This window comes from Hyaena hyaena, unplaced genomic scaffold (genome assembly GCF_003009895.1).
Source record: "Hyaena hyaena isolate Hyena2069 unplaced genomic scaffold, ASM300989v1 scaffold_164, whole genome shotgun sequence".
NCBI classification, from domain to species: domain Eukaryota; kingdom Metazoa; phylum Chordata; class Mammalia; order Carnivora; family Hyaenidae; genus Hyaena; species Hyaena hyaena.
The window spans coordinates 2,669,890-2,686,974 of NW_024080796.1; the positions used below are offsets into that span (position 1 = coordinate 2,669,890).

Genomic DNA, 17,085 nt, shown 5'->3' on the forward strand with positions numbered 1-17,085 from the left:
AAAAATCTAATCTTACCCCCTCTAGCCCCTTCCCCGGACTTTTCCTTACCACTGCTTGTGTGCCCTTTGCAGATTATGCTGCCTCTCCTGCCCCCTTCCCGAACCCGGCGCACTTTTGCTTTTCAGCCAAATAACGATTCCTGGGAACATCGTACATTTCTTCTTATTTCATTCAAATTCGAGTTCTCACATCTTGTACTTAAAAATTCCAAGTTCTAAAAATAATAGAGGCCTGGATCTTAGCTTGAAAGAGTGATTTGTACTGCAAATCGCTCATCAGGAGGTTCTCAATCTTTTTCTTAAGAGAATCCCTGAACAAAATAAAACTTCCAGTAGTGTCACTGCTCTAAGATACAGGACTCTGTCCTCCCAAAAGGTTTCATTGCAATAAAAGGCAGCAGTATTCTGAGGATGATTCATAACTGTTTCCCAGGCACTTAACACCTGGAAAAGGAATGTTGTAGTAAATTATACTCCCTCTCCCAAGTCTTTCAAGATAAGCCTTTCTAGAAAAAGCTTTATAGTAAATATTTCTGTATGTCTAAATGCTTAAAGTTTATCCTTACCCATCTGCATAACACAGAAAAATACTTTTACTGTTAATGATAAATTTAAAAAGCTCTCAGAATACTGTTAGTAGGGTTGCAAAAAATCCTGAATAGTCATATTGTACCGCATGATTTTAATCCTTGACAGAGAGAAAGAAAAGTCTATCCATCTTGAAGAGATCGAGATTCTTATAATGGTAAATTAGTTGATTAACTTGTATTAAGACTAAAAAGTCAAGGTTAGAATATTTTCAAGTTAGAAATCCACCTGCTGACAAGAGGAAAAAACAATTGTTAAAAATTTCCCTTGATATAGGCAAAAATTTAAGTAAAATTTGTAAAACTCATATCAAAAACATGTTAATAATGCATCAGAGATTTCTATGTTGATTTATTCGGTTTATCTGTTACTGGATGCTTACTAACATATTTAACCTTCAAACACTTTGGGATAACTACAGGATTTGGACCAAGACAGTCTGGCTCCAGGATGACTGACTTACTTGTAACAGTATACTGCTTCTCAACTTCAAAGATATTTATTGAATGCCTGCTATGTATATAGAAGTTAATCATTGTTCTAGGCACTAAAGACACATACAGAAATAAATAAAAAGGTGATTTCACTGAAATCAAATCTTTAGGATGGTGGGAGGAAATTTGTTTTATTTTTAAATGGATACTATAATCCACATAAAATGTTGCTTATCTTAATGTATTTAAAACAAATAGCAGTATAATTGTATGATTGTTAAATTACATCAGTGAATTATTAAAAGATAGTTTCTTATTTTAAAAAAAAAGTTATTTTGTTCCAAATGCAATGGCTCTGCAATTTAGGTAAGGACAGTTGCTACCGTTCTTCCTTTAGTCTTTACAAGACTTGAGCACCGCATGGGCAGCAGAGGGCTGGGAAAAGGAACTACCAAGTGCCACCAGAATGTGTTATGCGACCAGAGTCTCCGTGGAGAGCGTGATCAGCAGTGCAGTGATGAATAAGGAGCAAGCCAGGGCCAAGATTTTGTGCTTAGGAAACTGAGCTGCTCCTGCGGCCTCTCCATGGAATCCAGAGACTCTTTTCAGGCTCATAACCAGAAAGGCAAGAGATGTTAGATTTTGGCTACGCGAGCTTGTTACCGAAGAAAGCATTCGCGTCTAGTCTAGCACTCTAGTTTCCCAGCCCCTAGAAGCGAAGGTTGGCAGCCTGTGAACAGCAGAATTGTGCAGGGAGTCCAGCGTCATCTGGTCTGATTAAGAAATTTCAGATGGCTGGGGAGCCCGGGTGGCTTCGTCGGTTGAGCGTCCGACTTTCGCTTGGGTCATGATCTCGCGGTTCGTGGGTTCGAGCCCCGCGTCGGGCTCTGTGCTGACTGCCAGCTCAGAGCCCGAAGCCTGTTTCAGTCTGTGACTCCCTCTCTCTCTGACCCTCCCCTGCTCACGCTGTCTCTCTCTCTCTCCTAGAAATAAATAAAACGTTAAAAAAAAAAAAAAAAAGAAAAGAAAAGAAATTTCAGATGGCCCCGGCGCCTGGGCGGCTCAGTTGGTTAAGCATCCAACTTCAGCTCAGGTCATGATCTCACGGGTTGTGGGTTCCAGCCCCCTCCTGGGGCCCTGTGCTGACACATAAGCCTAGAGCCTGCTTTAATTCTGTGACTCCCTCTCTCCGCCCCTCCTCTGCTCTCACACACACACTCTCTCTCCCTCTCAAAAATAAAATAAACATTAAAAATTAAAAAAAAACAAAACAAAACCCGAAACCTAATTTCTGATGGCCAGTTCAGTCCGAGGCATCTTTTGGAGCCAGCTCCCCACACTGCAGACACATCTGGATCTGCAGGAGACAAGGTGCTTGTTTTTAAAAAAAAAATGGCAGGCAGGGGGGCACTGTTGCCCACAGCCGCGGGTTTTGGAGTCAGACAACTAGCTGGCTGGGATGCTGTAAAGGGAGAGAAAATCCACCTACGGGGCACAGCAAAGTTGGGTTCACCACGCGTCCTCGCTGGCTTTAAGCATTTCTTGCTGCAGCGCTTCGTACTTGTAGACAGAGTAGCTCTTCCCAGATTTTTCAGTTCCTAATCACGGTTCCTTAATTCTTAAGACGTTCTTGGCCCTGGAGCGAACTTGGACGTTGAAACCTCAGGACCCAATGAATTCAACGGAGGCCCCAAACGCAGAGCCGTCGGGTCCTGCGCGCTCGGAAGAGGGGTTATGTAAATGAGGACTAGGAGCTTGCGCTTTGGATTGGAGAGAGCCGATGAAGGCGGCGTCCCTGCTGGGAGCTCTGGTTGGAAGCGGAGCCTGCCTGTCATTGGTCAACAGAGCCGAGGATGTCGCCGCGCCCAATGAGAAGCCGTCGCCGAGGGCCGGGACGAAGCCTTAGCGGCACTTCCGGTGTGGCGCTTCGCGTTTACTTACCGGGAGCCGGGTGGCTGCGTGCGCCGCTCGCAGGAGTTTTCAGCGAGAGGGAAACATGTCTGGTCGCGGAAAGCAGGGCGGCAAAGTGCGGGCAAAGGCCAAATCTCGGTCCTCCCGCGCGGGCCTCCAGTTCCCGGTCGGCCGAGTGCACCGCCTGCTGCGCAAAGGGAACTACGCGGAGCGAGTAGGCGCCGGCGCGCCCGTCTACCTGGCGGCGGTGTTGGAGTACCTGACGGCCGAGATCCTGGAGCTGGCGGGCAACGCCGCCCGCGACAACAAGAAGACGCGCATCATCCCGCGCCACCTGCAGCTCGCCATCCGCAACGACGAGGAGCTCAACAAGCTGCTGGGGAAGGTCACCATTGCTCAGGGCGGCGTCCTGCCCAACATCCAGGCCGTGCTGCTGCCCAAGAAGACGGAGAGTCAGAAGGCGAAGAGCAAGTGATCCTGAGGCCGCCCCGGGGGAGCTGGCTTCCCCGGCAGAGGCTCTTTTCATAGCCGCCCGCATTATTTTTCAATACACTCGGTGTCCCGGAAGGCTGGCGCGATTTAGTGGGGAGGTGGGTGGCAAGGGGCCCGCCAAGTCCAGGGCCAATAAAGTCGATGGAAATCGTGTGGTGGAGAGAGATATGTCGTCTGGGGGAACCTTCCAGATGACCCGGGGGGGCAACCGGGAGGCCTCTGGAGCAGGTACTGGTGGGTTGGCTTCTGCCGCTTCGTGGGCTGCTTTGGTCCGCACCCTCAAGGCGTTTTGTGGGCGGAGAAAGGAGTCCAGGAGGGACCCACTGGCTTGGAAAGGGCGCAGAGTTGGGCTCTGTCCCTACTCGCCTTTAATGCAAAAGAGGCAGAGTAGGGTGCGTTTGGATTATTTTAAATCTTTCCCAGGGCCTTCGCTCTTCTGTCTTGTCTGGGCTGTTCAGGCGGACACAATTCTGTAGACGCGGTCGGGGCTAGCTGGTGTGTCTAGCAGGAAGTTGGCTCCCTGGCTATACTTTTCGAAAGAGGGAGTAACTTTCAGTCTTGGAAGAGTGGTTCTGATGACACCGTGTCAACAAGATTTTTCTTGGCCTAATAGCTGTTGTGTTTTCACGTTTTGGATATCAGGTATTTTTATATACGCACTTATGTTCACATTTCTTCAAAATGAAGGAAACATCCAGTAAGATGTGTAATACAGAAGCATGAGTCATGAGTAAATTTGTTCCCCTGACACTCCTCTTGCATAACTGTGCAGTGTCTTTAGTCATGAGTTACTTATGCTTAAAATGATTTTCTCATGACGGCCTTGTCTCCGCCAATTTACACTCCTTTGGAAATGTAATCCGTTTGCTTTTGCTTCCTAACACCAAATAACCTGCTTGAAGTCTTTTAGGTTCCCCCACTGGCCTGGAGTCATGCCCGTATTCCCACAGTCTTCTAGGGGTTGCATTGCTTAATTGTACAGCAGTGCTTTAAATAAACATGAGATGTGTGAGAATGTAAGGGTAAATGACTTCCGTGCAGGAAGAAGCACATTTCAGATCAGGAATCCACGTTTAAAAGTTTAAACCCTAGCCCTCCCCTTCCGCCCTCACCTGACCTTTCCATCCCACCCTTTTCTGCAAGCTTCTAACTGGCCCACAGGGCCCGCAAGTAGGATCCCAGTTCAGATTTTACGTCTTTGGAGTTCTCTTTGCTATGAGCCAGAGTTGCCGTCTTCCTTTAAAAAAAAAAAAAAAAAAGTACTTCATTCTTGATAGTGGGTGGCCCATTATCCCAGTGGACTTTATTTTTTTCCCAACACTTATTGAGCTTTTCAGTAGGTCATGCTCAATACCAGGTGTTGGGAGTACAGCTATGAATGAGGACACCTAGATTTCCACTCTCTCTGGGAGCTTCCTTCGTGTTCTTCGTAACTGAACACAGAACAGTGAACAGATAAGTTAATACCGGAAAAAGCGTTCCCCTTCAGCTTCCATTAATATTCGTGTCTCTCTGCTGCTTGTGGAGTGAAAGTTGGGATTACTTCTCCGACATGGTCATCTCTGAGGTGCACAAAGATCAGGCTACACACGCCTCTGTCAGGAGGCAGATTATTGCCCTCTGATTCTCCAGAATAGACCCCAAAGTTACCATGGGCAGGTGCTAACATGTCCACAGCTATTTACTCCACTCCCACCTTCCATCCAGAAGGCTTCTTCATGTGTAAAACAGTCATAATACCAATTTTAAGGACTGGGATAGTTCATTTACAATACGTATGAGGCACTTATTAGGTGCTGAATAAATTAAAAGACGTACGCTTTCCTACAAGATCTGGGCTTACCCTTAGAGGTTAGGGTATAACCATAACAGGATTGGTTTGGTTTGGTTTGAATTGGTTTTTTAGCACACAATTGTTAGGATAGCTCTCAGTGTTACCACTTTGGGGACATGGTAAGCAGTGGAGGACTATATAAAGTGTGTATATACCCCATGCCGGTTTTGGCATTTAAGTCTAAATTTCATAGAAGATTTGAGGCATCTGAAAGGTTATTACCAAAATGGTGACAGAACAAGAACATGGGCCACCAGGACATTTATTAGAAAAAAGTTGTTTTTCCTGTCTCCCTGAAGATTCATAGGAATCTGTCTAACCCTGTTACATGAAGAGCAAAATGGGCAAGCTAGAAAGTACAATGACTACCCCCCTTCCCCGCACCCCTCCACTGCCCCACGGATTCTGTTTCCCTCAAATACTTCCCTTGCTGCAAGGTTCAATCGGTCTCTCACCAATTGTCATTCATCTGAGTATCTATCTATCTATCTATCTATCTATCATCTATCTATCCATCGATCGATCCATCCATCGATCTATCTGTCTATCTATGAGAGAGAGCACACATACCTGCGCTTCAGCAGGGAAGGGGCAGAAGGAGAGGGAGAGAGAAACTTGAGTAGGCTCCACACCCAGTGTGAGATATGACCTGAGCCGAAATCAAGGGTCCGATGCTTAACAGTCTGAGCCACCCAGGTGCCCCTCACCATTTCTGTTTTCGGGGTTTTTAAAAATCTGAATAATTTATTGGCTGTTAAAAATACATAGTTCCTGCAAAACCAATTCAGCCTGTGATCTTCAATGAACAAATAGTTCTTGCCAATATAAAATTGTTAGTTGCAAAGGCCAATATTTCTTCAATCACTAGACTGCATAGACGATGACTTAGGACAGAACAGGTGGGACCAGAATTCTGATTTTTTAGTACATTTATAATCCATAGTTGTATTTATAGACACACACACTCTTTCCTGCCTAGATAAGTCATTCATGTGGCAGGCTGTGACTTAGGTAGGATTTGTGCTTTGTTTTTCCTGTGGGACTAGTCTTGTTTTTGTTTCTCTCAGAACTGGTCTGTTTAGTTTTGTCTGCCTGGAATTAAAAGGTTTAGTCTGTCCTTGTAATTGGTAGTGACTGGCCTACTGTATGTACTCTCCACAAATGCCCTTGAAAGGTCATATACCAAGGTGCTCAAGGACTCCAGCTGTGTGAAACAAGACTTAAGTTCAAATCTACTCTGCTCCGTACTAGTTAGGTGATTTTGGAAATGTTACCCAATTTCTTTAAACCTCAGTTTTATTTATTAAGTGGGCATAATAGTTGAGTTTATATTAGTGGATTTTGCAGAGGAGTCATTGAGTTAATGTGAATGAGAGCGCAGAATTTTCCCATGTAGAAACAAGCTCAGCGAATAGTAATTATTCCGTCTATGTGCAACTGGATTTAGAGTGATTGCAATAATTGTGGGAGCTACGGAAATAGAAAAACCGCATTTTAGCAATCCTGTGACTTTCCTGATAACAAGCCATAAAAACAAGTTTAGTGGCTGTTTTACTAATTACAAGACATCCACAACTCAACCTGTAACAGGAAAGAGAGTAAGAAATGGTTAAAGCTTGTTAGCCATTCAGATTAAAATCTTAATTTGCATTCTCCCCCCCCTCCCAAAGACAACTTATTTAGGAATTAATGGCTTAAGTACACCCACGCAGATTAAAAATGGAACCTGTTTGTTCAACAACTTATTGCATATATATTATGTCTTAAACCCATGATTGATAACCAGCTGTTCAGAAAAATGACTATAAGGTAATAAAGATGATTACAGTATAACAGGCTACATGCAAAAAAAGGGAGATGCCCAGGGTATTTCAGTAACAGGGAACAGAGGTACCTGTATCACTCAGCCTGGGTGTCTAGGTGTGTGAGTTAACCTGACATGATTGGGTGTTCCAGGCAGAGAGGAAGCACACACCAAGACAGGGGAGTCAAAAGACAATTGGATGTGAGTCTAGGGAAGAAGATCTGGCCTGGAGATGAGAATTTAGAAATCATACCTAAAAATGGTCAGTGGCTACAATCATCCAGAGGGAATATACATGCACAGAATATATGTGTAGATGCATAAGTGGCTGTACAGAAAACAGCCACAGCTGAACGGCATGTGGGGATCTATGAGATCTAATCGCCTGGCAGAAGGAGAGGAGATACCGAGAAGGAAGGACATGGCCCAATGAGACAGGCTGTCGAAGGATGGAGATTTCACACAGCTTGCATCCCTGAACTCCGGGACACCTCTAATTTGCTTAGACCTTGCCATATAATTAGAAAATGTTCTTTAAAAGTTATTACGTTCTCCCACACAGGACATGTGGACAGGCTGACTCAGCTTACTAATGGCGTTGGAATGGATATGCATTTTTACCCTATGCATTCTCACTTTGCACAGACAGAAATTCAGGGTGTATCTGGTGACAGCAAGAGCATTTGTTTAAAAACATTTTTTAATGGTTATTTGTTTCCGAGAGAGAGAGACAGATCATGAGCAAGAGAGGGGCAGAGAGAGACAGAGACACAGAATCTGAAGCAGGCTCCAGGCTCTGTGCGGACAGCACAGGCTTGTCGATGCGGGGCTCGAACCCACAAGCTGTGAGATCGTGACCTGAGCTGAAGTTGGACAGAGAGCATTTGTTTAAAAATCTGGGAAGAATGTTGGGAAAGAACCCTTTAATAATATGTCCTTTATTATCATTCCATTTAGTTGAATTGGTTTTTTTTTTATATGTTTTCATTTTAACTGAAGTTTTAAGTTTTAATCTTAAAGAAGGTACAGAAACTGTGGTAACTTATCAATTCATCAAACTACTTATTTAATTTATTTACTTTCTTAAGGAAATATATAATGCTTATAAATATCAGTTGTAGAAAGTTATAGTTATTCTTATAATTGCCATATAATTTTCAGGTGTATAATGATTCAATATTTATATCTAGTTAACAACTGTCACCACACAAGGTTACAATTTTTTTCTTGTGATAAGAACCTTTGAGATTTACTCTTAGCAACTTTCAACATATGCAATACAGTATTCTGAACTCTAATCATCATGCTATATATTACATCTTGATGACTTAATTATGTTATAACTGGAAGTTTTTACCTTTTGACTCTCTTTCTGCATTTGGCCCAACCCCCACAACCCCCACGCTGCCTCTGCCAACCAGCAATCTATGGTCTGTATTTATGAGCTGGGTGGTTTTATTTTTATTCTCTATATATGTGAGATCGTACGGTATTTGACTTTCTGTCTGATATAGTTCACTTAGATGATACCCTCTAGGTTCATTCATGTTGTTGCAAATGACAAATTTTCATTCTTTTTTATAGCCGAATAATATTCCTGTGCGTGTGTGTGTGCGTGCGCGCGCGCGCGTGTGTGTGTGTGTGTGTGTGTGTACCACGTTTTCTTTATCCCTTTATCTGTCCAGGGGCAGTTGAGTTTTTTCCATATCTCAGCTATTGTAAAAATACTGCACTGACCGTAGGAGGGCATATATCTTTTTGAGTTAGTGTAACACAGGTATTTGCAAGTGTTTGAAATGAGAAATTTGACCTGGACAAATTAAATTTTCTTTAATCAGCTAATGTTTTGTTCCCCAAGGGAGGGAAATGGAGATAAGAGGAACAAAAACAAAAACAAAAAAGAGAAAAGAAAGGAAGCCAACTGGCTTCAGGCAGATAAGAAATTACTATTGTAAAGCTTTATTTTGTTTTCTGGACAAGGAGACAGGAGAGAAAGTTTAGGTACTGAAAAACAGATTTTAAGGTATACATACATAAAAGAGAATGACCTCACGTTTAGATAGAAACTCAGGTCCTTGATAATTTTATCAAGCCATGCAGTTAAAAAGCCAGTACTGCTTAACTCCAATTGACAAGGAAGGAGGGATAAGTCCTATATGAAGTTACCTTCTTTTTTTAAAAGACAAATCAGACCAACCAATTTCCTCATGTGGGTTTATTTGTTTTCTGTTTTAAAGTACTTCTCAAATGAACTCTCTCGTTCATTTCCAAAGCCCAAGTGGCAACTGCAACTCTAAAATATCCCTGGTGAAATTGTGTTTATTAGAGACAGAGGCGTACAAATTCCTGTTAAAATGAGAAAACCTGAAGGAAGCAAGTGGTTGGCTTGGAAGAGGTGCAGTTTTAGATTGTGACAACTAGGAAAAATAACATGGTTCATAAAAATGGGGTAACTTCTGGGGTGCCTGGGTGGCTCACTTGGCTAAGGGTTCAATTTCAGCTCAGGTCAGGATCTCACGGTTTACAAGTTCGAACCCCGACTTGGGCTCTCTGCTCTCAGTGCAGAGCCAACTTCGGATCCTGTCCCCAACACCCCCTCCTCCCGCACACACACACCTCTGCCCCTCTCCCCCTCGATCTCTCTCCTCTAAAATAAGTAAACATTTGAAAAAAGGGGTGGGCGTAACTTCTGATTCCCACAACTTGGCCACTGGCCAGGCATCACTGATCACAGATCCAGACAGACAAAACTAAATGGACCAGTCCTCGGGGACACAAAGACAGAGCTCTTTATCTGATTTAGGAATGGTGACTGAAAGCAAAGCCTGTCCTAGGGTCGCTGGTCTGAAGAGACCTGAACACCTCAGCCCTTGGGGGAAGAGCTCAGAAACAGACTCGTCAGGCCAAAGTCCACTCTTGCTCTGTGGGCTTTGCCTCTTAGCACAACTCAAAATATCAAAGCAAACCCACAGACAATGAAATAAAAGCAAGGAACAAAGGACCAAAAATAATTTTATCAAACGATACTAACGTGATAGGGAAATCCAAAAAAATTCCAAGAGCTCTTCTTCCAAGGGACACAAAATTAACTCGACACGGAAGCTTCAACAAAATATGAGAGCTCACTTCTGCATGCACGTGCTTCCCAGCCCTGAGCAAGTGCCACTCATCCAGAGAGTCTCACAAGGGGTCTTGGAGGTCTGTGGTGTTACCGAGTCAAGAGTCTTGTCCAAGCAATGGGAGCGTTAGCTGAATCTGTGTTTTGGTCTCTGCCCTCAAGCCAAACACCGCTAGGAGCACGCCTGTCGTTGAACCAGTTGGGTTTTTGTGCTCTGCGCGGCTTGAGGGACACACGCTATGGGGAAATGTGGGGTGTCTCGCCAAAGAGGATGTCACAAAGGATTTATTACAAGTTTTCGGTGTGCGTTCACTGATGCAGGGGCTCTCCCCCGGATGGCATGCTGTTGCGGGTAGAGTTAAGTCTATGATCTGGTAGCTTCGTCTATGTATCTAATAAGGTGCGAGGAATAAAGTGAGGCTACGGCTGTAATTGGTGAATCTGACAAATGCACATCAGCCTGTTTGGTCATTTTTGTGGTTTGGCCGACACGTGTGGTTTTGTGGTCAGACACAATTAACAGAAGAGTCTTGTTTTTGTTTTGATTTTTCGCGGGCTCGGAATGGCCTGGTCTGCCGTTAGTGTTCCATGCTGTGGTTTAGGGCCCACAGAACGCTATGGTGTGGCTCTCAGGCCAACCCCTCGGCCAGCATCAAGGCCTGGCTGACAGTCCAGACCCATGATGAAGCTGTCATGCACTGCCTTTCCCTTTCTCAGCGGCTAAGGAAAAAACGTGACCCCCAGAAGAGGGCTTGCTGAGCCGTGGAAGTGGTCAAGGGCATTTCCAGACAAATGTTGGCAGTGTCCAAGCACCATGCAAAAGAAGCAGCTACTGTCTATGGGTATTTCTGTCCCACATCTGTATACTTCAAACATCCAGATCCGCTAACAATAGCCTCTTGTCATGTTCATCAAGGCGCTGTTTATCTTGAATATTTGTGTGTGTGTCTTCGGATAGGGCGAGAATGTTCTGGTTTCTTTAATGTGATAACCCAAGTAATGCTTATAATGATATTTTAAATTTATATTGTCTTTATATATACTTATATAACTTTTATATGTTTAAATGTAAATATTAAGTATATGCCATGATCTCACTTTCCTCCTGTCTTCCAACATCCTGCTCCTGTGCAGCCCAAATAGAAATCACTGTTATTCTTTTTTTAAATTTTTTTCATGTTTCTTTAATTTTGAGAGACAGAGAGAGACACAGTGTGAGCGGGGGAGGGGCAGAGAGAGAAGGAGACACAGAATTGGAAGCAGGCTCCAGGCTCTGAGCTGTCAGCACAGAGCCCGAAGCAGGGCTCGAATTCAGGAACTGCGAGATCGTGACGGGAGCCGAAATTGGGTCACTTAACCGACTGAGTCACCCAGGCGCCCCATAACTATGTTATTCTTATTTGAACTCATGTCAGAAAAAAAACCACAACCCAATGAAAATATAGGCATTTATTTATAAGCTTGCTCAGCCTCCATTTCTCATGCATAAGAATAAGGTAGTCATATCTATCCCTTGTCATACATAACACAGTGAATAGTGTGTGTGGTAAGGGCTCAGTAAATTACTGCTATTGTTATGATCATTACCTTATATTTTCCTTATCTTTTTTTTTTTTTTTTTAAAGCGTTTTGTTTTTGGGTGCATCTGAGTGGCTCAGCCGGTTGATCATTTGACTTTGGCTCAGGTCGTAATCTCACGGTCCGTGGGTTCGAGCCCCACATCGGGCTCTGTGCTGACAGCTCAGAACCTGGAGTCTGTTTCCAATTCTGTGTTTCCCTCTCTCTCTTCCAGTCCCCCCGCCCCCACCTTGTGCTCTCTCTTGCTCCCAAAAATAAATAAAACATAAATTTTTTTTAAAAAAAAAGCACTTTTATTTTACTTTTGGAGAGAGAGAGAGAGGAGGAGACAAAGAGGAGACTGTCAGTGCAGAGCTGGATGCGGGGCTCAAACTCACAAACCATGAGATCGTTACCTGAAGCGAAGGTGGATGCTTCACTGACTGAGCCACCCCGGTGCCCCCATGTTCTGTTTTCTATGTGGCTTTTCTCTTTCCCTTTTGTACTGCCCTGTCTCTCCGTCAGTGGTTATAATCTCTATCCCCCACCTGCCCCCTAAACTTCATACTTCCTCCACGCATTTCAGGTGTCCATGGGGCTTTCTCTCAGAGGTCTCAACCGGAGCCTGTTCCAAACTAGACCAGTCGCCTTCATTCTACTACCCCTTCCCTGGGTCTGAATTTTGATTCCCTTCACTGTGTATCCTGGGCAGGTTATCTAGCCATTCTGGGCATCCTCAGTGGACACGTCTGTAAAATGAAAGCAATGACAGCAGCTCCATCACTGGGGTGTAGTAAGGACTGAATACACTGCTGCACACAAGGCAGAGGGACTGCTGCTGCTGCGAATGTTCTGCAAGTGTCAGCCGCTCGCTCTGCTCGTATCGTCCGTTTCCTCCTCTTCAGCGTCCATTACGCCTAATAAAGCAGCGCCACCCCCTTTGCAAGTCCTCGGAATAATGTCACTGCCGTTCAACCAAAGCTCTCAGCTAGAGACGGTGCTCTCGTTTCTCCTTCTGTCTCGTCCCCTGGGTCACCTGGACTATCGAGTCCTGTGCTTTCTGCCTCTGAACTAGACCTTCAGCCCCTCTCCTCCGCACTTCTGTGATAGTCTGGGTGCTCTTCACCTTCTGCCCGCGGTGGTCTCCGCCTGTGTCTCCCAGCTCCGGTGTTCCGCCCTGCAGCCGGCCTGTCCCCTGGGTCACAGCCATGGCCTGTCCTGAAATGCAAATGCACACTGTAGCTACCAGGTGCCCAACGCTACTCTGAGAGTTTTATGTTATTAACTCATTGGTTATCTGTGTTCCAAGACTTCTCCCTCTTTCATATATTATTTATTCAATACGTCTTATATTTATTCAATAAATCAGGAGCTAAATCAACCCGGATCCTGCCAGGAAAGGGATGGCATGGCCCAAATACGGTGATTTGAGAAAATTATAATAACGGGATTATTTACAGTGTTGTGAACAGCGCGCAGGGAAGCCACAGGGAAGGGGGTTAGTGAAGGTGGGGCTCCACTGCCACCCGTAGGGTTGATGGAGTGCAAGGAAGGTGTGCTCCCCAGACCTGGTGGAAGGTTGTGTGGAGGGGCCTGCATGACAGGAAGAGCCAAGAGAATGGAATCCAAGACAGCCATGCAGGGAGGCGCCCAGGGAATCGTTCCCATGACCTCCCTTTCCTCCCTTCCTCCAATATCTTGCTTCTCATTGGCCAGCCCAAATGAAGGCCGAAAGACCAAAAAGCCCATTGATGCAGTCTCCACAGTTCGGTCTCCTGGGGCCATAGAACAGAGTGGAGACATGGAAAGAGGGGCTCCGGAGGGCCAGCCCTCTTAGTAATCCAAGTGCGAAGTGAGCAGGCACCCACTGCCAAAGGGGAAGAATGTAACTGGGCTTCCCTTGGCATGACAGAGGTCACCCCCTCACAAAACCCTCGTTACACAGAGTGTGCTAGCAAGAGCAAACGGAATAGATGAAATCCCTGTGTTCCTGAAGCTCCCCCAAGAGTAGACCTTAAATGAAGTCTATAAAACTTACAGATTCTAGCCTGTTCTGCCATTTGTAAAAAATATATATACCACTACTTCCGGTCTCTTCCAGTAGTAGAGGTAGAAGCATGGGGGATCTCACACCTATTCTCTGCTTCAGTCCCTTGAGCAGAACTAGCCCCATGTTTATTTTTAAAAAAAATTTTTAGCGTTTATTTATTATTGAAAGACAGAGAGAGACAGAGTGTGAGAGGAGGAGAGGCAGAGAGAGAGGGAGACACAGAATCTGAAGGCTCCAGGCTCCGAGCTGTCAGCGCAGAGCCTGATGTGGGGCTCGGACTCATGAACGGCAAGATCATGACCGGAGCTGAAGGTGGACGCTTAACCGACTGAGCCACCCGGGCGCCCCGAACTAGCCCCATGTTTAATCTTCCTGTAAAGGTTGGAATTTGTAGAATAGCCGTTGGAAGATTTTAGTGAACGCCACTCTCTCTGCCTGAGTTTCTCAGAGCATTTTTTGCTTACCGTAACCCTAGTTCGTAGCTTTGTTTGATAAATATCAAACCTCTAACATGGACTCTGCCAGTCAACCAGGGTTCTCTTGAGATTTTTTTTTTTTTAATATTTTTATTTATTTCTAGGAGAGAGAGAGAGAGAGAGACAGCGTGAGCAGGGGAGGGTCAGAGAGAGAGAGGGAGGTACAGACTCCGAAACAGGCTCCAGGCTCCGAGCTGGCAGTCAGCACAGAGCCCGACGCGGGGCTCGAACCCACGAACCGCGAGCTCATGCTCTAAGCGAAAGTCGGACGCTTAACCGACTAAGCCACCCAGGCGCCCCTCTCTTGAGATTTTTCGAAGAGCAAAAATGACGAAACGAGACTTTTATCATGAGCAAGCACACACAAGCTAACGGTCCCTGATGACCTGCCAGGAGGAGCTTGAGAAAGACTCCCTGTTTTTGTCAAAGGAATTGGTGCCGATAATTCTGTAACTGGGCCGTGACAGTGGACACAGAGAAGACCGGGGTTTCTTCACACTCACAGGTGCCAGTTGTGAATTGATTGCCTCTGGGCTTCACATCCGGACTTCAGCACCAGCTCTGAGAAAAGATAATTCAGTGATGTTTCCCTTTCGGCAAGCATGTGAGTCTCTCTCAGTAGAGGGCACGGGGATGGCTCTGCAAGAGGAAGGGACAGATCTTGCTGGCTCCGTGCTGGTGGTTGTGTGAGGTCGGGAGTGTGACAGGCCAGCCACCTGCCTGCGGTGCGGGGTTCACACTACTATTAAGTCGTTGTGACAGAGACTGCACGGCTCTTACAAAGCCCAAAACACCTACCATCTGGCCCTTTACAGAAAGTTTGCCGATCCCTGTTCTAGTCTAACAGTGAAAACGAATAAAAATACAAAATAAAAAAAAAAAAGCAAAGTGTCAATTTGAATAACTGAGTTGTTCTAGTTTTTTTTCTCCATAAATGTGGTATGTTATGTTATTCTTTACTTTTTTTTATGTTAACCATAAGCTTTTTCAGGAACGTGTAGTCTATGAATAAACTCAGTACAAATTACGGATTTTGAAACAGCTCCTCCTATGATCTGGGCTACGCAGCAATAAGAATGCTCGTAGATGTTGGGTTCGTACTCTGCCTGTATTTTGATTCTCTTATCACTCAAAAAAGCCAACAAATATTATTTGAAGGTATGGAGCTTTTTGTTCGTTTTGGTTTCTGTTTTGCAGTTAAGTCCCTAGCTACGGCAACCTTTATCAGCTCCCAGAAAAATGTCTGGCTTTCGTAGAGATAGAATGGCCTTTTCATTCGTGGGTAGTGTATTTTTTAAAATCAGACAAGATTTCAGAGCTATATTAATATCTGTTTTTTCCCTCTCCCTGCCTGAACTTTGGCTGTTATCTTCTTTCTTACCTTCATTCCCCATTTTAGTGGAGTCGAGGTTGTTGGGTGAAATGATAATAATGGAGTTGTTTTTCCTTGGATTCTAATTTTTCTTGAGATTCTATGGATATAAACTCTTTTGCATTCTAAGTTTTCTCCCAAAACATTGCTATACAAATCTTTAAAACACTTTCTTTTTTGCATCTCACAGCATTCTTAAAGTGTTAATTCTCCTAGTTATCAGTCATTTATCTCCTGTAAATGTGATACAATTCTTACTAAGTAGGGATTCATTATGGTAAATTGTAATACAAGACAACCTACTTTTGGCCTACAGAAGCCTAACAGGGGAAATAATGTTTGAATACAATAACAGATCAAGGAAAGACATGTATATGGGAATCCATGGTCTTTTCTTTGCATTTACTTTTTTTTAAAAAAACAAAATGTTTTTTCTATTTGGTCGCAGCACTATTAAGGTAATCAGTTGATATGTGTAGTATTTTTAAACTGTCAGAGAACACATTTCCACTTTTAAAAAACACCTTTTAAAAGGGTAACATAAAAAGATTATAAAAATATGATGAATAGGTCTTTCACTGCTACGTGGCATGTCACAGCTGTCGGGTAATTTTCTTTCAAAAGAAAGATTGTGTTGATTAGCACAGGTTAAATAAAATAAATTCTCTTAAAAATTAGCATTGGTTAATACTGTATTCAAGGTATGGGACACAAGTGATACAGACACTGACGTTTAGCTCTTGAAATTTCCCTAAGGACCGAGAAGGTAGGAGCCTCATCTGATTTTGCTCTTCTCCCTGCATCTAGCTCATAGGGCGCGCTCTGTAACCAGCCACAGAATAAATAGTCTAGGATTCTCGCACCTCCCCAAGCCTTCCGATACCTCATTCCATCAATTACCCTTTCATTCTCCAACCTCTCCCAATGCTGTCTGTTGACCCTCAGCAAAACGAAGCATGCTGATTAACCAAAAGCCCTCTGCTCAGCCCATCCTCACCCGCCTGCACTCGGTCCTCCCTACTTTCCTTCACAGCCAAACAAGAAGGCATTCTTAGAACTAAGAGAACTGTGGTAGGGAGAGTTATTCTGGTCTCACGCAAGTCCCAGCTCCGGCCTTTGCTAAAGTCCTTCATCCCAGGGATGGAAAGAACAGAAAAATTTCCCCACAGCTCATTTATCCCTTCTTGAACCCAGGACTGGGTGTGTAGACATGATCTACAGCTCTGCTCAGTGACAGCTTTGAACTTCACACGTGCTGCTGTAAAGGCCTGTCCTCCAAATGGATTCTGACGGATGAACATTTTCATAGATTAGACCTGCTGCAGTCGGAATGGAGGCCAAAACCTGAGCGTGCAGTTCTGTAGGAGGTGGTGATTGTGGCATCTTCTGTGGCCCGAAGAATTACTTGATGAAGTAAAAGAAAGCTGAGGAAATATTTGAGAGATGCCT

At 44.4% G+C, this 17,085-nt stretch overlaps 1 protein-coding gene across 1 annotated transcript; it reads left to right on the forward strand.

The window, feature by feature from the left end:
• Positions 1–2,942: 2,942 nt before the first annotated feature.
• On the forward strand, positions 2,943–3,578 carry LOC120236866 (histone H2A.J). The gene has a single exon (XM_039239908.1). The coding sequence runs from the start codon at positions 3,019–3,021 to the stop codon at positions 3,406–3,408; it is 390 nt and encodes a 129-aa protein (XP_039095839.1). The 5' UTR covers positions 2,943–3,018; the 3' UTR covers positions 3,409–3,578.
• The last annotated feature ends 13,507 nt before the right edge of the window (positions 3,579–17,085 follow it).